The following is a 23,888-nucleotide window of genomic DNA, read 5'->3' as shown; positions in this document are numbered from 1 at the left end:
AGTGAAGAGCAGAAGTGCTTCCAACCACGTCTCCGACCTCGAAGAGGCCTTCCAAGTCTTGAGGGAGCACAACATGAAGCTTAATCCGACCAAATGTACGTTTGGCGTCGGAGCAGGCAAATTCCTGGGCTTCATGGTAAGCCAGAGAGGAATAGAGGCGAATCCAGAGAAGATCAAGGCAGTAATGGAGCTGACTCCTCCCAACACTATCAGAGAAGTGCAGCAGCTGACCGGGCTAGTGGCAGCTCTGGGGCGGTTTATTTCTAAATCCGCCGAGAGATGCCTCCCGTTCTTCAATGCGATCAAAGGTATAAAAACCGCGCCCTGGACTCCGGAATGTCAAGCAACGTTCGAGGAGCTGAAGCAGTACTTATCCTCCCCCCCTTGTTGTCCACGCCAGAGCCAGGAGAAGAGCTGATTCTGTACCTCTCAGCGGGACCCTTGGCAGTTGCAGCAGTACTGATCAGAGAAGAGTCTAACCAGCAAAAGCCGATCTACTATGTCAGCAAGGTCCTCCACGATGCAGAGACCAGATATCAGCGAGTAGAGAAGCTCGTGTGCGCCCTCATTATGGCGGCCAGGAAGCTAAGGCCGTACTTCCAGGCGCACACGATCAAGGTCTTGACAGGGCAGCCTCTCAGGCAGATCCTCCACCGACCAGACACTTCGGGCCGACTTGTCAAGTGGGCCGTGGAGCTCAGCGAGTTTGATATCAAGTATCTACCTAGGCCGGCGATCAAAGCTCAGATTCTCGCTGATTTCATAGCTGAGTGCACAGTTCCGGACCCAGACCCCGGGCTGATAGCAGTTCCGTCTCCAGAAGCAGAGCTGGCTGTACCGGAGCCACGAGTCGTTTCCAGAGCATCACCGCCCCTCGGGACTGAGTCCGTCATCGCGCATCCAGTTTTGGAAGAGCCGCTCTGGGAAGTTTATGTGGACGGGTCATCGAACAAGACAGGGTGTGGTGCAGGGCTAGTTCTCACTGGACCAGAGGACTTCGTCCTGAACTATGCCATGAGGTTTGGTTTCCGTGCGTCCAACAATGAAACAGAATATGAAGCGCTCATAGCCGGGATGAATCTCGCTGTGCAGACCCGTGCTCAGAGGTTGAAGGCGTACTGCGACTCACAGCTGGTCGTCTGTCAGATCCAGGGGGTATATGAAGCCCGTGAAGAGCGGATGATCAAGTACTTGGGAAGGGTCCGCAGTCTGGCCGATTATTTCAAGAGCTTTGAAGTCGTCAGAATCCCCCGAGCAAAGAATGTGAAGGCAGATGTGCTATCAAAGCTTGCAGCATCAAGTTACACCGCCCTCAGAGAAATTCGCATGGAGTTTCTGAAGAGGTCCAGTATCGATGCCCAGTCCGTCGTGGTGATGCAGATTGACGATGAGCCGTGCTGGATGGATGAGATAATCAGGTATCTGCGCAGCGGAGAGCTCCCGGGAGAGAGAAAGGAGGCCTGCAAGGTCACGCAGAGGGCAGCGAGGTTTTCACTGGATGGCGGGACTCTATACAAGAGGTCGTATACCCTCCCTTATCTAAAGTGTCTTCGCCCCAGTGATGCCTTGTTAGCCCTGCAGGAAACCCATGAAGGAATCTGCGGAGAGCACCTCGGGGGCAAGGCCCTCGCCATTAAAGTCCTCCTGAGAGGTCTGTACTGGCCTACATTGAGGAAGGACGCGCTGAGCCTTGTGAAAAAGTGTGAGAAGTGCCAGAAGTTCTCTCCGACCGTCCACCAGCCACCCGTTCCAATGGCCCCGATCATCAGTCCTCTTCCCTTCGCAGTATGGGGAATGGATATTCTGGGCCCCTTCCCGCCGGCCTCGGGAGGCCGTGAGTTCGTCGTTGTCACCATTGATTATTTCACCAAATGGGTAGAAGCAGAGCCTCTGGCCAAGATCACAGAGCAGAATGTACAGAACTTCTTCTGGAAATCAGTGGTGTGCAGGTTCGGAATCCCCCGGGTCCTCATAACGGACAATGGCAAGCAGTTCGACTCGAGGAACTTCCGAAAGTTTTGTTCTGACCTGCAGATAGAGCAGAGATTCACATCTGTGGCACATCCTCAGACGAATGGGCAAACAGAGGTGACGAACAGGACCCTCTTGCAGGGGATAAAGAAGAGACTGGATGGCAAGGCCGGGCGTTGGGCAGACGAACTGTATCATGTGCTCTGGGCGTATCGGACTACTCCGCGTACGGCCACAGGCGAGTCACCCTTCAATCTCTCCTTCGGAACAGAAGCAGTGATCCCGGTTGACATCGGCGTCCCCTCCCCAAGGATCGTCCATTTCAGTGAGCAGCTCAACGGGGACGGACTCCGTGCCAACCTTGACTTGCTTGAAGAAGTCCGTGAGGAATCTCAGATCAGGGCTGCGGCCTATAAGCAGAAAGTATCCAGATATCATGACGTCAAGATCCGACCAAGAGAATTCCGTGCCGGCCACCTAGTCCTGAGGAAGGCCTCCGTTTCCCAGCCAAGAAGCGTGGGCAAGCTCTCTCCGACCTGGGAAGGGCCGTACCGAATCAAAGAAGTCATCCGCCCAGGAAGCTATCGGTTAGAGTCCCTTGACAAACAGATGCTACCACACGCCTGGAATTCTAGAAATCTTCGGATCTACTATCAGTAATTTTGTTTGCCTTCATAGGCTTGTAAAGAACTGCTGTAATCATCTAAGTTTTGGAATGAATAAAATAAGTTTCCCGAACAAGTGTCCCTCTTTGAGTCACTTATATAAACATCAACATACAGTAGTGGTGCACTCCGGCTCATCCTAGTGGCTTGGAGATCAGTTCCAGCCAGGACGCCCGCAGTGGAAACCACCTTCAAATATTTTCTAAGTGTTTGAGTACCAAGCTTCCAGCTCGGTTCTCGCAGACTTAGGACGAGCAGTAGTGGTGCACTCCGGTTCATCCTAGTGGCTTGGAGATCAGTTCCAGCCAGGACGCCCGCAGTGGAAACCACCTTCAAATATTTTCTAAGTGTTTGAGTACCAAGCTTCCAGCTCGGTTCTCGCAGACTTAGGACGAGCAGTAGTGGTGCACTCCGGTTCATCCTAGTGGCTTGGAGATCAGTTCCAGCCTGGAGATCAGTTCCAGCCAGGACGCCCGCAGTGGAAACGACCTTCAAATATTTTCTAAGTGTTTGAGTACCAAGCTTCCAGCTCGGTTCTCGCAGACTTAGGACGAGCAGTAGTGGTGCACTCCGGCTCATCCTAGTGGCTTGGAGATCAGTTCCAGCCGAGGACGCCCGCAGTGGAAACCACCTTCAAATATTTCCTAAGTGTTTGAGTACCAAGCTTCCAGCTCGGTTCTCGCAGACTTAGGACGAGCAGTAGTGGTGCACTCCGGCTCATCCTAGTGGCTTGGAGATCAGTTCCAGCCGAGGACGCCCGCAGTGGAAACCACCTTCAAATATTTCCTAAGTGTTTGAGTACCAAGCTTCCAGCTCGGTTCTCGCAGACTTAGGACGAGCAGTAGTGGTGCACTCCGGTTCATCCTAGTGGCTTGGAGATCAGTTCCAGCCTGGAGATCAGTTCCAGCCAGGACGCCCGCAGTGGAAACCACCTTTAAATATTTTCTAAGTGTTTGAGTACCAAGCTTCCAGCTCGGTTCTCGCAGACTTAGGACGAGCAGTAGTGGTGCACTCCGGTTCATCCTAGTGGCTTGGAGATCAGAAACCAGCCGAGGACGCCCGCAGTGGAAACCACCTTCAAATATTTCCTAAGTGTTTGAGTACCAAGCTTCCAGCTCGGTTCTCGCAGACTTAAGACGAGCAGTAGTGGTGCACTCCGGCTCATCCTAGTGGCTTGGAGATCAGTTCCAGCCGAGGACGCCCGCAGTGGAAACCACCTTCAAATATTTCCTAAGTGTTTGAGTACCAAGCTTCCAGCTCGGTTCTCGCAGACTTAGGACGAGCAGTAGTGGTGCACTCCGGTTCATCCTAGTGGCTTGGAGATCAGTTCCAGCCAGGATGCCCGCAGTGGAAACCACCTTCAAATATTTTCTAAGTGTTTGAGTACCAAGCTTCCAGCTCGGTTCTCGCAGACTTAGGACGAACAGTAGTGGTGCGTTCCCAGCTCGGTCAACGACGCAGCGCGGAAATAATGCGTACAAAAAATAAGAATGCCGTACAAACAGTTGAACAAAAGTGTATTTGTATTCAGTATTCATATTACAAAATTGCTCTCTTCGCCGAGCTGGCTTACAAAGAATGGGCCTTACAAACTGTGCAAAACAAACATATCACCAAAAAGAAAGGGGGCTGCTACTCAGGCCTCCTCGTCGGCCACCCCCTCGGTGACAACCTCTGTGGGAGTGAGGGTTGCAAGCTCGCCGCCCTCAGCAGAGGAGACGGCGGCCACAGTCACCTCCGCATCTGCCTCAATAGGCCGGGAGGAGTCCGGTTCGTCTTCCTCCTCATCTTCCTCCTCCTCCGGAGGTGCATACGGAACGGTTAGCCCGTCCAAGGAGATGCCGGGGTGAAGCCTCTTCACCTGCTCGGAGCAGAGAAGGAAACCCGCCCTGTAAGCCTGGAGGCCTAAGTCGAAGTGCTGAGCCTCCTTCCTCTCCTCGGTTTCCTTCACGGCCTTCTCCACGGCCGCTTTCTCCTTCTTTCCGGCCCTCTCCGCCGAACTTAGGAGATCCTGCACGGCCTGGTTTTTGACCCTCTGCAGTTCGTCCTGTAAGCTGTTAAGTTCGGCTTCTTTGATCTGGACGGCTTCGATGAGCTCGCCGTTCTCCTTCTGGAGTTGGGCCTTCTCAGACTCGATCCTTGTGATCGTCTCAGAGAAGAGATATCGCTTCTTGGCCATATCTCTCGAGTAGACCTGGAGTTGATAGAGGGCGGAGCTGATTGCCGCTTCGCAGGTCTCCGGCACCTCTTTTTCGACTTCTAACCGGTCGCGTGGGAGGACGCCCTTGTACATCAACTCTGTGGCCACCCGGGTATCCCCCAGACCGGTGTCCGTTTTCTGCACGGCCCAGTTCGGGCGGAAGACGTTGTCGCCTCCAACCGATGCGGCCGCCGCAATACCCAGTACTGCCCCGCCGTGTTTTGGCCCTGTTGCCGCTCCGGACTTGGAGCTCTGACCCGGGGTATCTGCCCGGCTCGATAGGGCAAGCTTATGCGTCGCCCGGCTGCTTTTCAGAGGCTTAGCCAGTGCGACCATCGGCGGAGTCGACTCCGGCACCTTCCTCTTCTTGCCCTTTGTTTGGGGCTGCTCCTGCGCTGGAGACGCGCCAGAGGTCTGCTTGATTCTGTCCAAAAGGGACATCTGCTTCACCATTTCTGCAAGAGAGAACGGAACGCAGTCAGAACTATGACAATTGAAGAACAGTTCAGAAAAACAAAATGTTGGCCTAAAAGGTCTACGTACGTGCCGGCGTCGCACGACTGACCCCGAGTGCGACCAGCTCGGCCTCCTCTTCGAACTCTGAGCAGTGTATTTGACCTCGCTTGAGCTCTTCTTTGATCAGAGCGAAGGTCATATGGTCATAGTCCTCGAGGGCTGGTTTCTTACTAAGGCGGCGAGTGTCCGGCGTTCTCCATTGTAATGAGAACGGCCAGTGTGAGCCCGGCACGGTGTCCTTCACATAGAAAAACCCGTTCTTCCATGTGTGAATGGAAGTAGGTATCCCGGTGATCATTCTCATTTCAGGCCTCTGGCTAATGTAGATCCAGCCGCCGTCCTTATGCCTCTTCAGGTGCGCACACATCCTGAAGACGGGCACGGTGGGGTTCCTACGGAGCCGGACTTCAAGAAGGTACAAGAAGCCGACCAGCGTTCTCCAAGAGTTTGGGACGACCTGTGTAACTGCCAGCCCGTAATAATTCAGTACGTCCGCAAAAAAGGGGTGGAAGGGGAGCCTAAGCCCGGCCCGTAAGGCCTCTTCATATACACAGAGGTCTGCACTATCGTTGCTGGCCCGATCCCCTTCAACAGCCGCCCTCAGAATGTACCGGCTAGGAATACAGTATTTGTCCCTGACGGTCTGAAGCCTGCTCGGCCACAGATGGTTCACCTCGTATAGGGCCCCGATGTTATACTGTGGGTTGGCTTCCATCTGCGCCTCCGCTATCACCTCGACTGGCATACGCGACAATCGAGGAACTGCCGCTTCGACGTCCTCTTCATCGTCGCTGGTTTCTACCCGGTCCGGTCCGTCCCCACAGGCCGAGATTGTGTCTAAGTCCACACTCATTTTCTCACCGCTCTCCTCGTCTATTACGATTACTAGCTCTTCGCCCTCAATACCGGCCTCCACTATAGGTGAGGCCGGCACCGCCCTCTCCGACGCCCCGGACCCCGTGGTGGTACTGGTCGAACCGGACTCCTTTGAGCTGGAGTCCGTCTCCGAACTAGTGCTAGACATAAAAAAGGGAAGAAAAGAAAAGCTAAAAGAGATTACCGAACTGAAGTGTTGGACGAGGATCTCCGGGCTCACTGATCCGAAGCGGGCAGAAAACTTGAATAGCCGAACAGAAGAGGAGGAGAGTAAAAGATGAAAAGTAAGAAATGAAGAGTAAACTTCAGTATTTATAGAGAGGCTGGGAAGAGCGGGAAAAATCCCGCCCCTTTCTCGCCAGCCGGAGTGCGCCACGTCGCCTGCCGCATTAAATGCGTCGTTCGCATTAAATGCGCCGTCCGCATTAAATGCGCCGTTTGCATTAAATACAAGGCACAGGTCCCAAAGCGCTAGAAGACAAAAGACCTGTCCGGCTGTCCGGACAGGATATGGCGCGTTCGCTAGACGACAAAAGCGCTAGAAGACAAAAGACCTGTCCGGCTGTCCGGACAGGATATGGCGCGTTCGCTAGACGACAAAAGCGCTAGAAGACAAAAGACCTGTCCGGCTGTCCGGACAGGATATGGCGCATTCGCTAAAGAAGACAAAAGACCTGTCGGGCTGTCCGGACAGGATATGGCGCGTTCGCTAGACGACAAAAGCGCTAGAAGACAAAAGACCTGTCCGGCTGTCCGGACAGGATATGGCGCGTTCGCTAGACGACAAAAGCGCTAGAAGACAAAAGACCTGTCCGGCTGTCCGGACAGGATATGGCGCGTTCGCTAGATGACAAAAGCGCTAGAAGACAAAAGACCTGTCCGGCTGTCCGGACAGGATATGGCGCGTTCGCTAGGCGACAAAAGCGCTAGCAGACAAAAGCGCTAGACGATGAAAAGCGCTACAAGCAAAGACCTGCCCGGCTGGCCGTTCACAGCCTTAGCCGAACAGGACCGCATAACCTCCTGAACCAAGGACGTCCAGGAAGCCTGGCCGCCCAGACCTCTGGTCAAAAATTTAGCCGTACTGGATAGCCGAAAGTCTTCTGCCCGGCCTTGCTCCTTCAGGCCAAAACTCCAAGGCCAGGCCAGGGCGCCCGGAGTCTCCTGTCCGGCCACGATTTCTCCTAGCTGAATCTGAGCCCGGCCTAAGCTGCCCGGAGGCCTTAAGGCCGGCCCAACGCTGTCTTTACCTTCTCTTTGCTTCTTCTAGCCACTCTCATGGCTTAGAACCAGGGGGCAACTGATGGGGTCCGGACTCAGCACTGAGGGAATCCGGACTCAGCACTGAGGGGTCTGAACTCAGCATCCAATTAGCTGCTGGCACGTGGCCCTCACAAGGACCGTTGGAAGGCCAACACCTGTCCCCACTAGGTGTGGCACCTGGACCAATCAGGGACCTCCACCTGCCCTTCTTAGGTATGAGACCTGGTCCATACAGAGCTCACCACCTGTCTTGGACAGGTGGCTCAGAATTACCACCTGTCCTAGACAGGTGGCTCAGAATCACTATAAATAGCCTTCACTTGTACTAAGGTGAGGGTCCTGAAAATCTGAGAACCAAAACTCTAAGCTTTTGCTCTGACATTGCTCTGCACTCCTGCTCATACTGACTTGAGTGTCGAAGCGCCCGTCCGGAGTATCACTCCGGGTTGGTCCTCTGACCCTTTTCTTTCTTGTCTGTACCCTTGTGCAGCGCAGGACTCAACCAGCCCCTCACTCGCGGCTTGTTAGCTCGGACCATCCAGCCCTACCATAACCTGTTACCGATTTTAGGCCTAACAGGGCTAATTGAATTGTAACCAAAACTAATAATCTCTCCATTATTTGTCAGAGACACTTGTTTCTTGGTTTTTGTTTCCTGTTTTTTAGTCTCACAACTGGGGGACAATAGTTTATCTTGAAAAAAAAATATAAAAAAATCCCTAAATGTTTCTTTTACTGTAAAATAAAAAACACTACATATGCAAATATTCAGAGATCAACTAGGATGAATATCTGGTTTTGATGAACAAAAACAGTCGTGATCTAATACGTGATTGGGACCGTTGATCTAATTGATCTAATGGGTCATTAGAGACCCAGTAGGCCAAGGTCTGAAGCCAAACTGAGGTCTCATTCAGAAGATGCAGAAATGTAAAAATTTATAACTTACATATTTAGGATGTCTTTTCCTCATAGTTGATGAAAGGTCGAGGTCAGACTTGAGATGGCCAACAATATTCATAGACTAAACGTACCAGTGGGTCTATGTCCTGCATGGTCATTTTCTCCTTCTCTTTGAAAATAAGATGGGAGTAAAACAAAAGAAGAAGAGGGCTATATCTTAGGAGATATGTCCAAATGTTGAAGATGGCAACTAAAGAAGAAGAGGGCTTCTAGTCTAGAAAATAAAGAGGAAACCCTTGCGACAGGGAATTGAGCTCCAATCCCCAAATTGATGGTGACTTTCACTTTCATCATTATTTTCCAAACGAAATCCCGGAGAATTTTTGGCCTCACAACCCAAAAAACAAGCAAAACATTAATGAAGGTGATTGATACCCTTGTATGTCACATTTACATGATCGAATCGTTAACTAACCCATTGGGGATGGTCCCACCATAGTTAGGTGATCCTGTGACTTCGATCAAATAATCCGTCTATATGAGCTTGTCAACAGCTGTTAACCCATCTAGTTTCGTAAAGCCAGTCCATCTATTTTTGTCCACGTTGATCAATGGTCTTGATCACATGTATGCCATTTGGGACCCAAGGTTGATCATTAAGATTATATCTTAGCAATAAAAGCATAAATAAGTTACAAATTTTTTTAAGTTTATTTTTTTAGCGAAGTGACATATCCGCCCCTTTTAATCACTTGGGACACCCAACAGCTGTGTATCAATGACTGCAGAGGAGCTGATGGACATCACGTCAGAAGAATTCAATGTGGCTGATTGCCACGTATACTGCTCCTGGTGTTCCAAGTAACACAAAGGGGCGGATTTATCACTTCCCTATTTTAAATGGGATTTGCTAACGTCCATAACATAAGGCATTTCACGGATGGTCTATTGCATGTGAGAGCTGCCACACATGCACACTTTTCAGCAGATTTTGTCTTCATTCACGATGTGGCAGACTCACATGCAACAGACCATCCGCGAAATGCCTTCTGCGATGGACACTAGCAAATCCCATCTTTTATTGTAGTTATTTTTAGAGCTGATGGACATCTCTAGTTACAATGTCCAAAAGATGTGGTGGAATGATTGGGGGGCATATCCTCTCCCTTATATACACAAATCCTTTTTGAGAGATAATTCCTTGCACAATTTGCCTCACTTTATGTATGAGTAATACTCCGAGAGTTGAATGTCGGTAGGTTTTCATTGATAACCTCTAACAAAGGTCTCTTCTTCCAAGGGCATTTATAGGCACCTTTAAGTAGATCCCTTACCGATATGCCAAAAGCTCCAGATGGAACGCGTTAGACGAGGCCCTGTAAACCTGTCCCATACCAGGCTAGGTCCCACCCAGTCCCATACCAGGCTAGGTCCCACCCAGTCCCATACCTAGGTGGGCCCCCACTCAGGACCGTAACATGCTACCATTTCATGCCAAAACAAGCTGAGCAGAACACATGCAGCTGGAAGAAGCCAGAGAGAGGATGTTTCAAGCTAAATACAGATGCAACCCTAGTCATGGGAGGAACAGCAATAGGAGGCATAATAAGAGACTCTGGCGGCTATGTTCGCAACATGTTTTCCCTAAATATTGATTATACGCTCTAGAATCCGCGCCATCTACCAAGGATTATCTCTAACGAAACAGAGAGGAGTTGAAGAAATATGGATCAAGTCTGCGTAATCAATGGAAAATACAGCTGCCCATGGCGACTAAGGCCACTAATTGCAACCATTAGACATGCCCTCCACTATTTCAAAACATGAAGAGTAACTCACACTTGGCAAGAACCTAATGCAGTGGTAAATTATTTGTCAAAATTGATTGTCCCTGTAAAGGAGACGATATTCCCCTGTCCATTATCCCCCTCCGCTACTTGGTATTGTATTCCTATACAGTTGAGAGGGCATCTACACTATATTGTAAATTCATATCTTATTAATGATCTAGTAGGGGTCCGCCAAACCCCAGCTTATCTACCAAAAAAAAAAAAAAAACATTGAGAGATGGATGACAAAATACTGAAAATAGGAATCGTTCGAAAAAATTGCAAAAATAATACTTAATGTTACAGAAATTGGAGGTATTTTTTAAGAATAGTATAATTAATTCATATCTAGGAATGTCCCACGGGCTTTTGTTAGCTGTCTGGATCCATTATAGGAACGTGAAATGTGTCCATGGACCCAAGTAATGCATTTAGATCTTATCCGTTTAAGTTCGAATACGGATGGTCCATCGGAATGTTTGGATCCATTGACACCATAGGCGATGCCACTTGAAAGGAAAGGAGGACAATTGCCCCCCTTAATTTTTTGGAAATTATTTATACTTACCCCCTTCTTTAAAAAATATGCCCCCCTTTCCAATCATTCCTAAGATAGAAAATAAGTTTAAAATTTTAATTTTTCCATCTTTATCTCCCTTCTTTGTGCAAAATTTACTATAATTTTTGCCCCCCTTTGCAAAATTTCATATAGAATTTTTTTCTATCTTAATTTTAAGATAGATAAAAAATTACTATAATTTCTGCCCTCCTTGTGCAAAATTTCTGGCATCCCCCCTGATTGACACCCTTAATATTGTTATAGATGGGCCGAGAGGGAGTGACTTGGGAGTTGGGAGTGAGGGGAGCATGAAAACTCCCTGAAAATCAGGAAAAAAAAACAATTTGTGTAGTGTATTTTTTCACTAATTTTTGGGGATTTCTCATGCTCTCAAGGCTTCCTCCACTAGTGCCTTCTCAACTCACTCCCTTCCCTCCTTCTCAGTACCTCCTTCACAAATGGGCCAACATATATTCCACAGAATAATTACTCATGGCTGCCAAAAATGGCTGCCCTAAATAACTTATTACATTGGAAACTTTTGGATAACACGAGCAGGGCAAGCAGCAAGAAGCCGCTTGGCTAAGAACGTATATTTGTGGTTTGGAAATTGTTTGAAACTTGAAGAGGAAGCCTATTAGGGTCTTGACTTTTGTCTATGAACAAATATGTAGAGCTGTCTATGGTTCATGCACCAACATACTTTGCAGACTATGGGTCACTCTGGGGAAGTCCGGCATATTCTGTGATTCTTGGAAATGTTTGGGACTCTTTAACAGAGACCTAGAGAGAATTGACCTTTGAAGTTCTTCGTTAATCGTAAAGAAATAGGAAGACTCCGGAGTGAACTGGCCTTTGAAGTTGTGTGTTAATCGTAAAGAAATAGGAGACTATAAAGTACTAAAAGGCTTTACATTCCATTTCTTACTATTATCCCAAGAAGTTTGTGGGCTCAGTTATTGAAAAAACTAAACAAATATTGTAGGCCTATCTATTGAGGGATTAATAAATGAATGGATTCGATAATACAAATCGGTGGGCCATACTGTACTTGCCTATTTTAGTCATTTTCAATGAGATAAGGTTATTTTAATTATTTTCTATGAGACAAAGGGGATTTGTGTCATTTTATCTAATAAGGCTATTTTGGTCATTTTCAATAAGATAGGGTATTTTTATCATTTCCCAAAAGGTAAGGGAATTTTTGGTTACTTCCTATGACATAGGATGGTTAAGAATTTATTTATGCTTAAGATTTTTAAATTTTTTCTCATTTTCCACAAGCTAAAGGGTATTTTGATCATTTTTATGAGATACGAACATTTTTGTCAGTTTGCATGACATGATTTTTTTTTGTTTTTACGATCTTTTCTATTTCTTCTATTTTCCACATTTGCTTGGCCAGGAGTATTTTAATTTTTTTTCCTATTTCAGGATTTTTTTTTCTTCAGTTTTTCTACTTTTTCCCTTTTCACATTTTTTCATATGGTATTTTGGGAATTTTTCATGAGATAAGGGCATTTTGGTAATTTTGATAAGAGTATTTTAGGATTTTTATTTTTTCTTATTTTCCATGAGATAATTAAGGGTATTGTGGTTATTATGAGATGTGATCATTCTTGTCATTTTCCATGGCATATGGGTATTTTATGACTTTTATTCAATTTTTAAAAATTTTCTAATTTTTTCTAATTCTCTATGAGATAGGGTATTTTGCTCAATTCTCATGACATAAGGGTATTTTGGCCATTTTCTATGGCATAAGAGTATTTTAGAATTGTCTCTTTTGTTAGGATTTTTTCCTAATTTTTTCATGTCTTATCATTTTTCATGAGACAAGGGTATTCTGGTCAATTTTCGTGATGGGTATTTTATGTTTTATTTCCTTTTTAGATTTTATGTATTTTTTCTTATTTATCTACGAGTTAAGGGTATAATAGTAATTTTTCATGAGGCGGGGGGGGGGGTGCGTGGGGGAAGAGTTGCCTATTAGAATTTTGAAGTAGGAAGGATTCTCAGGTGAGCGTTTTCACAAGAGAATGGGATTTTGCTGGAGCCTCTTCACTAAATCCCAAAACACCCAACTAACTCGGGTTTTCAGAGTGGAAGCTTAAAGTATGGTGGGACTAATGCGTTGCTCCTCAAGTCCCCTATAGTTCCCCATTTGGGCTACTTAGTTGCCATGTAGAATAGTTGTGAATTAGAATATTGAAGTAGTCAACATGTGTAATCACAGTGGAGTAGTCTACTCGTAGAGTAATGGAAGTAGTGTTTGGTTGTCAATTAAATTAGTTTCCTCTGAGGAGTGTTCTTACCCATATAGAGAGGAGAGAGAGAGGGGGAGAAAATCAAAACCCAAGACCACTTGGCGAAAACCAACCTTTTTTTCAAATTAGTCTCCAAGCTGAAATCAAAATGTGCGACCCTTAGATAACATGACACCCCAAAACCAGTCAAAAGGCAAAGTAAACCCTAGAAATTGTGCAACCAAACTAACCCTTTAAGGGGCATTTTTTAGGCTTTCTTTTTATATTTCTCATCGACAGGGTGTATGTATCGGAGTCATGTATTTTTTGTGGAAATACAGGTGGCACATGTATTCGAATGGTCATTGATCTTGTAAACCATTCTGACTGGCATTGTCTTGGTCCCATGCTATACAAACATCCCATAAGCAAGCTAAAAGGCCTATAAAAATCAACGCGCAATTTAACCTTCTTTTTAACTGCCCATTTGATTCTATTTCTATAGAATACGGAGTTCTAGTTCCACTACGTGCTGGAGTGTCATCTATATCTTGTAAGTGGGTGTACAAGGTAAATAGCATAGCGGATGGATCGGTTAAGAGGTTCAAGGTGAGACTTGTTGTTTGAAGATTCTCTTAGAAATACGGGCAAGACAATGACGAGACATTCAATCCAATAGGCAAAGTTTTGAAGGTTCGTGTGTTCGTAGCCCTTGCTTATTTCAAAGGCTGAGTTACAAGAAATCTGCGAAGTTTAGAAAGGAGCCTGGCATGACAAGTAAAGAGTCAACGCTACGGGGAGTGTTCGAGTCATCGTCGACTCTACACGGCGTCGGAGGGGTTGAGCCGATGCTAATGGACATGTTGAATCCTAATGAAACTATGAGTCCTAGTTTGGTTAAAAGTGTGTCGTTGTTTTATGTATTTGGTTTGCTTTAGAGTTCATTTGTGAGGAGAAAAATGGACGGTTGGTACTTGTTTTTGTTAGGATTCTAGTTTGACTGGAATAGGACTTCAAGTATTTCTTTTTATAAAAAGAGACAATTGCCCACTCATTTGTTAGGATTCTAGTTTGACTTGGAATAGTACTTGGAGGGTTTCTTTTTAAAAAAAGAGGCAACTGCAAAACGTGAAGAGAGAAGAGTAAACATGAAGCGTGGTGTAAATATTTTTTATTAAAATATTCACAAAAGGGAAATGTTTCTCTCCCTGCTTTGTGTTCTTATGTTTTTTGCTTCTTTTGATTTTATCTCTTCTTTAATAAGTGGTATCAAAGCTTTGATGCTTTGATTTCGTTTTTCAACAAGTGGGATCAGAACTGTGTGATTTGAACTCTTTTTTTAAGATGCATATGCTCGTATAGACCAGTATAGTAAATTGTTAATCAAACAATAGACAAAACTAATTCCTAGATAGTACAATGTCGAGCAAACAATGGACAGAAATAATCCCAGGAAAAAAACAGTACCAATGAACAAAATTTAAAATGGATACAGGACAACCTACTGGCAACGGTGTATCCGGGACAAGGTGTTATTCAATGGAAACCTATCTTGCAATCAAATCACAAAAACCAAGGTGAGTGATCTGACAAGGTGAGTTCGGAAATATTCAAGTTTTCAAGGAAAATTGTAAGCCTATGACCCTACATTATCTTTTCTATGGAATATTATTCGATTGATCATTTTAATAATTGTTTTCCTAGATAAAAAATTCCTTAAAAATCACTAAAACCAAGAAGAAGAAAAGAAGGTAAGAATTAGAAAAAAGAGTATTATATCCACAACTTAGTGACTTAATATTTTCTTTTAATGAGTTGTAGTTTCTTTTAAAGCATGGCAACTTGGTAGTTTGGCCAAAGTTGCTTACAAACTTTGGTAGCTTTTATAACACAACAAGTATAATTTAGTCATTTCCTAATACAACAGTTAACTTTTAAAGGGAAGTCATTTCCCTTTTAAAATTCATAAAAAAAACAGAAAGTGCACCACTTTTGACACTTACAGAAGGGAACGTTACATAACCATAATAAACCTGCCAAAATCCAGACCACCCACCAACTTTTTGCACGCCATTGCCTATCTCTTTTTGCCACCCCACTCATCATTATATACACAACTTTTTCTCCCAAATTTTTAATTCTCCTTCAAGCCCATGAATCTAATCCCTTCCTCTGCCTTCTCTCTAAGCTTTCAGTCTCCTCCCATGGTGAGTTTTCTCTTTCAAGGGAATTAGGTGTGTCCTGATCCTCTCAGACGTCTTCGGCCGTCATCATCTTAGGAGAGTAGGTCATCACAGCATCCGCGACAGTCAAGAAGATCTTGTCTTGGCCAATCATGTCTGTGAATTTGGACGCGTAGAGCTTGTCGATCACCACCTGCCCGGGATTGGCTAGAACAAGCTGTTGAAACATTATGAGAATTTTGAGGTACTTTTCAATCTAATAATACTAGAAGTTAGTACATGGTTTGATTCATTAAGCATTCTCATCCTCAGTGGAATTCGCGTAATTTATAGAAATGGTGGGCATTTTCATAATTCATGGAAAGAAAATGTATAAAATCATGTTCCTGTTTTCATTTTTTCTCTATGGGATTATGGTGTGGTTGCTCACCTGAACGTCTCGCTTTTGGAGACTCCTGTGCAACTCTTCTAAGGCGTGGATGCCGCTGGTGTCGATGTCGATAACAGCTGCAACAGAAAAAATTCGTAAAAATAAGTCTAGGCTCAACTGAATTCAACACGTTTACAAATGAAAAAGTTTAAAAAAGGAAACATAAGACTGATTCAGATTTGCTTACGTGACATTTCCACAATCAAATACTCAATACGTGGTTCGTCGTTTGCTTTCAGTTGTTCATCTTCATCACCCAACCATCTCAGGATCCTGCAAGAAAACATGTTTAAATGTTGTTAGTATGTTCTTGTGGGATTTGTAACTGCCCATGTGGGGTGACACCTACTTAACAGCATAAGACTGATACAGAGTAGGTAGAATTGCCAGTAAAATTTCCCACTTGGGTTTTGAACATATCAATCAAAAACATCAAATAGAATGATGAAAGTATAAAAGGACATAGTTTTAGTAAGTCAAATAGAATGATGGAAGTATAAAAGGACACAGGACATCGTTTTAGTATGCCAAACACTGTAATTGTTAGCTGCATCTGTTAAGATGTCACTGTTACAGATTTTTCTATTTGCTGTTTTATCTACTGTGATTGTGATATGCTGCATGCTGTTTAAATTTTTGGGTTCTCTGTTGAAGTTTGCTAAAAAAAATGAATCCCTTGAAGACCCAATTCTGTCTAATTAGATATAAAAACTTAAATCATGACACCATTCCTAACAGTATATTCTTTGAACTGAAAAATATGGAGACCAATCAAGTCCATCAATACCTCTCCTTAACATAGTTGGAGTTGGAAAAGTAGATAGCTGAATCAACTCTCACAATCAGAATACCGGGAACTTTCTTTGCATTAGGATACTGTTCAATGTTCCTATAGATGGTTGTTCTGGGAAGGTTCCCAAGTATAGCTGTCCTTGGTCTTGTCACTTGCAGAAGGATTTTTGCGAATGATATCGCAACCTGTTTGAAAGAGATGATGAAAACATATTTTAGTAATTAGTATCCAGCAGATCATCGTGGGCAAATGAAAGTTAGTTGAAAGGACAATCCGCTTCTTACCGCAATCAAAAGGCCAATCTCAACAGATGCAAAAATTACACCAAAGAAGGCTCCCATGCAGGCGACAAAATCCAATTTATCGATTTTCCAAATCAGATGTGCTGCCTCATAGTCTATTAGGCTGATCACAGCTGAAATAATGATAGATGAAAGAATGGCATTTGGAGTGTACTTGAAGAGGGGTGTGATAAATTCTAGGGTTAGGAATACCACGGCCGACATCACGATATTAGAAACAGCTGTTTGGCATCCAGCCATGTAGTTCACCGCAGAGCGAGAAAAGGAACCTGAAAAATGGAAACCCATCAATCCAAGAGTAGAAAGAAAGAAAACAGGAGCTTTGAAATAGCAGATTGTTGTGGCAAACTTGTCCAAGTTTACATACATACATATGCTCTAAATTAGCTGTTTCACCTGTTGCCACATAGCAAGAAGTCATTGAACCCGCAACATTCATCACTCCAAGGGCCACCATTTCTTTGTTTCCATCCAATTGATAGTCCTTCATAGCTGCAAATGTTCTTCCAATCGCTACAGCCTCCTGATAAGTCCATAGCATTTGGTTTTAGAATATAGAAATGTAATTTTAATATCTGTACACATAGTCTTGAACTCTGGAATTGACTTACCGTTAAGGCCACCATACCAGCCACGACACCAATTCGGAAACCTTTCCCAACATATCCACCGGTGAAATAAATTTGATTCAAAGATGAGGGATTTATACCCTTCTTTATGTGGTTCACCTTTTAGACATCAGAAGCAATATTAGTACTGTACTGGTTTTATTGCGATGCAATAATTCAAGAAAACACTTCCATTAAGTTTTCAAGAAGAGTTGTGAGTTTTCATTCAATTCAAAGTTGATTACTTACAATTTGAACACCATGCCTTTCGGCATGGGTGATATATACAAAAAAGGTGGATAGAACAACAGAGATCAAAGGCGCAATCGCAGCCACCCAGAAAAGGTTCTTTCTCTTCTTCCCCTGTTACATCAAATTATGTAAGAATTAGGGGAAAAACCTTAGACTAGCATAAAGTTCAAGTTATATGAAGCAAAGAGTAACTCTTACGAGATATTTGGCAAGTAGAAGGAAAGCCAAGAATACCGTTGCTATTAGTATTGTCTGCCAGTTCCACTGTAGATGTAGTAAAGGTTAATGGTTAATAAATGCAACTGACTGCACCTATTTTATTCAACTTTTTCAAGAGTGATAATTCCTCACCCCATGGTGTACTGAACCCCATACCGAATGCATAACTGAAACAATATCAGTCTTCTTGGTAAATTTCTTGATGCCAAGAAAACCTTTGAGCTGCTGTAGGGCAATTGTAATGGCTGCCCCACCCATAAACCCAATAATGGCAGCATGAGATAGGAAGTCTATCAAAAATCCTAACCTGAAAATGTAACCAAAGTTTTTGATATTATAACATAGAATAGTGATAGTGGTGAACGATCGGACACAGGAGAACAACTATCAACAATTAGGCTAAATCGCATCCCCATGGAGTGAGAGAAAAGCATGCAGACATTGGCTCCATAAATAATCAGAAGTTTGTGGTTATAAACAAAGCAATGATGTAGTAAGTACTAACAACACAGTGCAGAATATAATCACAAAAATGATGCTTAGTATAGTATCATTTAATTTTGAGTCCAATAATGAGTTTTGGACTCACAATCAGTTCTCAAAATCCAAAACAAACAGGGCCTTAATTTTGTGGGGAGTTCTGGTTTTGTAATTTCAAAAGGAATGGGTGGTTGAAATTTATGTTAGTTACCTGAGCAACCCAAGGGTGGCTTGTGTAATACCAGCAAAAAAAGTCGCAGTGAATGCAAGCCGGCGGTACTCAACTGGATTGGAGATAGGGTCAATCTCATTCTGGAGCAGAGTTCCAAGCAACAGAGACACAACCGCTACCGGACCAATGGCAATGTCTCTCGAACTCCCCATAAAGGCGTAAATCAGCGGTGGAACAAAACTAGAGTCTGTTACGTTCAATAAAAGACAAAATTTTCCATGAAATCAATTGGTAATAACTAATAAGTCATTATGTTATTGTTAAACAAAAATAATAAATTAAATGGGAATATGTAACTTACATAGCCCATTTTGGGGAGCCAAATTCGCAAGCTTTGAATACCCAATGTCCTATTTCATAGAACAAATCACACATTAGAGAATTTATTAAGCTGGTTACCAAATGGAGGCAACTAGTTTCTTTAAATCATCTACCTGTGGTATACAGAGACTGGCAATGGTTAGTCCCGCAATAAGATCTCCTTTGAATTTCTGTAAATTATAGTGTCTCCCCCATTCGAGGATGGGAAATATGGCCTGAAGGCCTAGGATAAACTTTTTTGACGTTGGTTGGTCCTTGAAAGGGCGGAAAGGGTCATCGGCAAATAACGTTTCCTTCACCGTAGAAGTGAATTCCGTAATGAGCTTTTGTCGAGGGGGCAATCTCACCTTATGAACAGATAGAAATTCATCCCCATTATGAGTGGAATTCAGGGTGGTGATGTCCAATTCTTTTGTTTCATGATCATCATAAACAGAGTGGCCCATCTGAGATTAAATTAGAGGTGAATACAAGAACAAAGTATTCACCTGTACGAAGTCACAAAATTCTATCAGTAAAGTCTCAAACAGTCCTTAATATGTGCTAGCAAGTGAAAGTAACAAACACTACAACATTACATATATACAAAGATATCTAAATCAGAAGACATCACACATAAATTTAATAGAAATATGAAACCAAACATTCAACCAAATGTCAAATATATCACAGAATGCAGATAAATTAGAACAAGCCAATCTAGTAAGTGGGACTTAGTTAAGTCAATAGAGATAATTACCCAATTAAATCAACAGGGGTGTACTGAATCTGAGATCTTGCTAACCTATGAGAGAATGATCATGACTAAAGGCTCTCTTGTGCTTGATTTAAGAAGGGAAGTTGGAGAATTGCATACAATATAATAAAACAGAGGGACTATAATGAAGGAATAGACAACAAGTACTCCAACTCAGAGCCTTGTGCTCCTCTAAAATAGAAATGGAGAAGGTCCTTATATAATCTTTAACAGAAATGCAGGTCAAACTTGTTCCCTGAGTGATAAGGCACCATAGCTATGAACCTAGATCTTATAGATACCCAATACAAGATTGCTAAGTATAAACTCATTATTATTTTTAATTATAACCTAACTGACATATTTCTTTCATATTCTTGTACTCATGAACTTAAACAGATGGTTAAGAAAGGTGTTGACTTGGCTGTTCTGATTACAACTGTTTTTTTTTTTTTTGATTGGTAAGCTGGGGTTAGGCGGACCCCTACCAGGATATTAATTTAAGAAATATCTGATTTTCCATGGAAAGTTCTGAAAGAGAATCATGTCAGAGGAATTTTTCTGTGGTGGCTGTCAAACAATTAGTCATGAAAAGCAAAAGGCAAGTACGACTTCTACTCCGCGGATGAGGCCATGACAACATTCATATTGCTTTTTGTGTCCATTTCAATGAAATGGAAAAAAGGGTCCCTGTATTTTTCATAGACCGCTTTAACTGTCTTGGCTTTCTACTGTGCATAATTGTAGCTTCTCAACTGAAAATACTTAATTTGCATGTAGATAAAAATGAAAATTAACAAAATCCATTAAATGAAGTTCTAATGGCCATTCCAACAGATAAAGTAACAAAGTTGGACAACCCCGTAAAAAATCAGCATACACTCTTATAAATTAAAAAGACTAGCAGTGAAGTAGCCAAAAGAACAAAAAAAGAAAACCCAAATCTAAAAATATATCCACTTGCTCAATCCTTTTATTCTATTTTCTCCATCTAAATTTTTTGTTTTCTGTTTTTCAGGAAAATCAAACTATAGAATATATAAAGAACAATATCTTGAATGTTCAAGGAGACCCAGCACTACTAACATTTCTTATGCACCACCAACATGAGAGACAAAGAGAGAGGGGATGATTCATAAAATGATGAAAATTTTCAAAACACAAAAAAAGTTCAATATAAAATTGTATTGGAAATTCAAAATAATCAGAGACCCAATTCTGGTTTTACCTAACAATACCCCAGGTAAAAAAAATACAAATAACCCATAAATTCTAATCATGCAAGTAAATCATACCTGATGGTAAAATTCAAAAGCCAGCTGAACAGACTCAAATTATTCAATCAACCCATTAAACCAGCCTCTTGGTTCTTCAGATTATTAAAAATATTCATTAAATTAATAAAACCCAATACAATTCTATGAAAAGGGTTCTTTTTATATTATATATCCAAAAAGGCTATGAGAGAAAAGCTTTACATGGAAACCATCGATAGTGCACCAGGAGGATGATTTCTAGAGAGAAAAAGGGTCCATAAAGAAAAAGCCAAATTGTTTCAGATTCCTCTAAACAACACCTCAAAAATTTAGAACAAAGGGCAAAAGTAAGAAAAATAAAGAAATCTCTTGTATCTTCCTCCCCCACCCTTTCCTTTTTTTCTCTTCTCCCATGTTCAATGGTTCTCAACGTTTTAAATTTTGGAATGCAATCTTTCAAAGCAAGAGAAAAAACATCACGAAAAGGCAGACCCAAATTGGGTCCACATTCAATGAATCTAAGATGTGTTTTTTTTTTTTTTAATCTTTCAAAAGTCTTTTTTAATAATTTAGGAAAGAAAGAGAACGATTTTCTTTGACTTTTCTACGTTGGCGCAACAAGAACAGCTCAAAATCAAGTTCGAGAAAAGGCTTTTTGGCTTATAAAATGGTAACATATTTTACTATATTTACGATAACGCCACAGGGTGTAGTAAGACGGAAACATAACAAGTGTGGGGTCGATTTGTGTTCAATTGATTGTTACGTGGATAATACGCTGAAAGATGAACGACGACTTTGGAGTCTTTTTCGCTCTGTCTTTGTCCAACTTGTCGGATTGAAAGGGATAGGGAAATCTGTCTATATATCTCATCTTTGGAAAACACTTCTAAAACGGGTTCCCGTTTTGGAAATAAAGACTGATGAAATTGACCTAAGATTTTCTCAATTTCTTTGTCTTATGGTCTCACCTGTCACGAGATAGGGTTGTGTTTTTTCTTTTCTTTGTTTTTCAATTGGGATTCTTTTGTGTTATGATAAAATGTATAAAATGATATCTGAAACCGGTTGGTTATTTAGGATCAAGACTTTTCTAAGTAAGGCCACATCTGGTGGCTAGGGATTTTTTTTTTCATGATAAATTGTCTCTCCAAGTGGTGAGAAGGGTGGAGTGGGTGGGAGAAGGAGACAGAATTGACGGGCACGGACCGTTAGGACTGTCAATCGGGCCGAGCTTGGGCGGGCCTGAGGTGCTCAAGCTCAGCCCATGTCTATACAACGGGCTTCGGGCCGAGTTCGGGCCTGACTAAATTAGAAATTTGCTTGCTCAAACTCAGCCCAAACTCCACAACAGGCTTCGGGCCGAATTCAGGCTTGCCCATCACTTCTTATTTTCTGCACGAGAAAAGACTAAGTCAAGCACAGAAAAACCAATTTCATAGAAAGCCATTAAACTTATTGGCTTTGGCATGTGAGAAAAGCCACACGGATTGATTTTTTGCTAGATTTTGTCTTATTCATTTAATAAATCTGAGGTCGAACTATAGCCTATAGGATATGATGATCCAAACCGTTCATATGGAGTGCGCAGAAGAGGGGCAAAATAAAAAAAGAAAGAAACCTATTTAATGTCAAACTATACCCTATAGGATATTAATGTTTAAGTAACCTATTTAATTAATATCTATTGATTTTTAAGGGCATAAAAAATCATGAAAAATTATATAGTGAATATATTATCGGGCCCGGGCCTATAACGGGCTGGACGACCCTTGATCAAGCTCAGCCCAAATTAGAGTTCGGGCTTCAACTTTTGACCAAGCTTGGTTTAGCTTGTTCTCATTTTAATTATGGGCGGGCTTTTAGCGGGCCGAACAAGCGGGCTTCAAGCTTGCCCATCCCGATTGACAGTCCTAGGCACGGTTGAGAAGTGGCTAGAATCAAGAAAAAGTCAATCCTATTTTGAGTAGAGTTTTTTTTTGTTTCGTGATATTTAGCCACTTCTCACCACTTGGAGACTGTTAGAATATGTGAGATCTCATCGGTGAATTGTGTTGAGATCTTACTATTGGATCATCTTATTATATTAGGCAAGTTGGCTAGTAGAGGTAACCTAGCTATATTAGGTAGCTAGATTAAATTGGCGATTAGGCTAATCTTAGTAGGAATGATTTCTAGATTTATCTCTTGCTTGGTTATGTTTATCTCTTTCTTTCTATGTTTAACCCTTTGAGCGTTCTATATAATCACTCATTAGGGCTAATTGAATTGTAACCAAAATTAATAAAAATCTCCATTATTTGTCAGAGACACTTGTTTCTTGGTTTTTGTTTCCTGATTTTTAGTCTCACAACTTGGAGACAATAGTTTATCTTGTCATGGTAGACAAACATGCCCTAAATGTCTCTTAAAAAAAAAAAAAAAAAGACACTCTATATTGATCTATATTGTAATACAAGGAAACTAATATTTCAAGAAAAGACAAGCAAAATTAACGACGTAGAAATGCATAGACAGAGGTGAAAATATGATTTTCCATAGTAGAGATTAAATGTATACAAATATTCAGAGATCAAGTAGGATGAATATCTGGTTTGATGAACGAAGACAATCATGATTTAATACGTGATAGGGACCGTTGATCTAATGGGTCATTGGAGACCCAGTAGGCCAAGGTCTGATACCAAACTGAGGTCTATGTCCTGCATACAGAGTCATTTTCTCCTTCTCTTTGGAAATAAGATGGGCGTAAAACAAATTTCAACCTATTTTCCACTTAAAAATAGGCATTAAATTTGTTTTACGCCTATTTTATGCCAAAAGAAGCATTAGCCTGAAGGCCCTGAAGAGAAGATGGTCATCTCAGGAGATATGTCCAAATATTGAAGATGGCAACTAAAGAAGAAGAGGCCTGCCAGAAAATAAAGACGAAACCCTTGCGACATATTGGCAAGAAGACAAGGAATTGAGCTCGAATCCCCACCAAATGCAAAAGACAATGTGCAAATAACCAAATTGTTGGTCAATTTCACCTTCGTCATTATTTTC

General features: G+C 42.7%; 1 protein-coding gene across 6 annotated transcripts; it reads right to left on the bottom strand.

The window, feature by feature from the left end:
* Positions 1-14,892: 14,892 nt before the first annotated feature.
* Positions 14,893-21,310, bottom strand: LOC143847795 (sulfate transporter 1.2-like). Of its 6 annotated transcripts, none has more exons than XM_077356567.1 (14): positions 21,063-21,310; positions 18,962-19,294; positions 18,829-18,877; positions 18,507-18,714; positions 17,948-18,122; positions 17,795-17,860; positions 17,594-17,707; positions 17,348-17,464; positions 17,133-17,259; positions 16,719-17,005; positions 16,429-16,619; positions 15,829-15,914; positions 15,642-15,718; positions 14,893-15,428 (listed from the first exon to the last, which is right to left on the bottom strand). In XM_077356567.1, exons 2-14 carry the CDS (start codon positions 19,292-19,294, stop codon positions 15,279-15,281), a joined length of 1,980 nt encoding a protein of 659 aa, XP_077212682.1. In that variant the 5' UTR covers positions 21,063-21,310; the 3' UTR covers positions 14,893-15,278. The 6 variants fall into 6 exon arrangements, with proteins under 6 accessions (XP_077212682.1, XP_077212678.1, XP_077212679.1 ...); XM_077356563.1 differs by having other exon boundaries at positions 18,962-19,336; positions 21,063-21,309; XM_077356564.1 differs by lacking the exon at positions 21,063-21,310 and adding an exon at positions 20,880-21,044 and having other exon boundaries at positions 18,962-19,336.
* Between the last annotated feature and the right edge of the window lie 2,578 nt (positions 21,311-23,888).

Source organism: Tasmannia lanceolata, unplaced genomic scaffold, assembly GCF_043159265.1.
Source record: "Tasmannia lanceolata isolate RefF3 unplaced genomic scaffold, GAP_Taslan_0.1 ptg000016l, whole genome shotgun sequence".
NCBI lineage: Eukaryota > Viridiplantae > Streptophyta > Magnoliopsida > Canellales > Winteraceae > Tasmannia > Tasmannia lanceolata.
The sequence above is the reverse complement of the archived record's forward strand: the minus strand, read 5'-3'. Positions and strand labels throughout refer to the sequence as shown.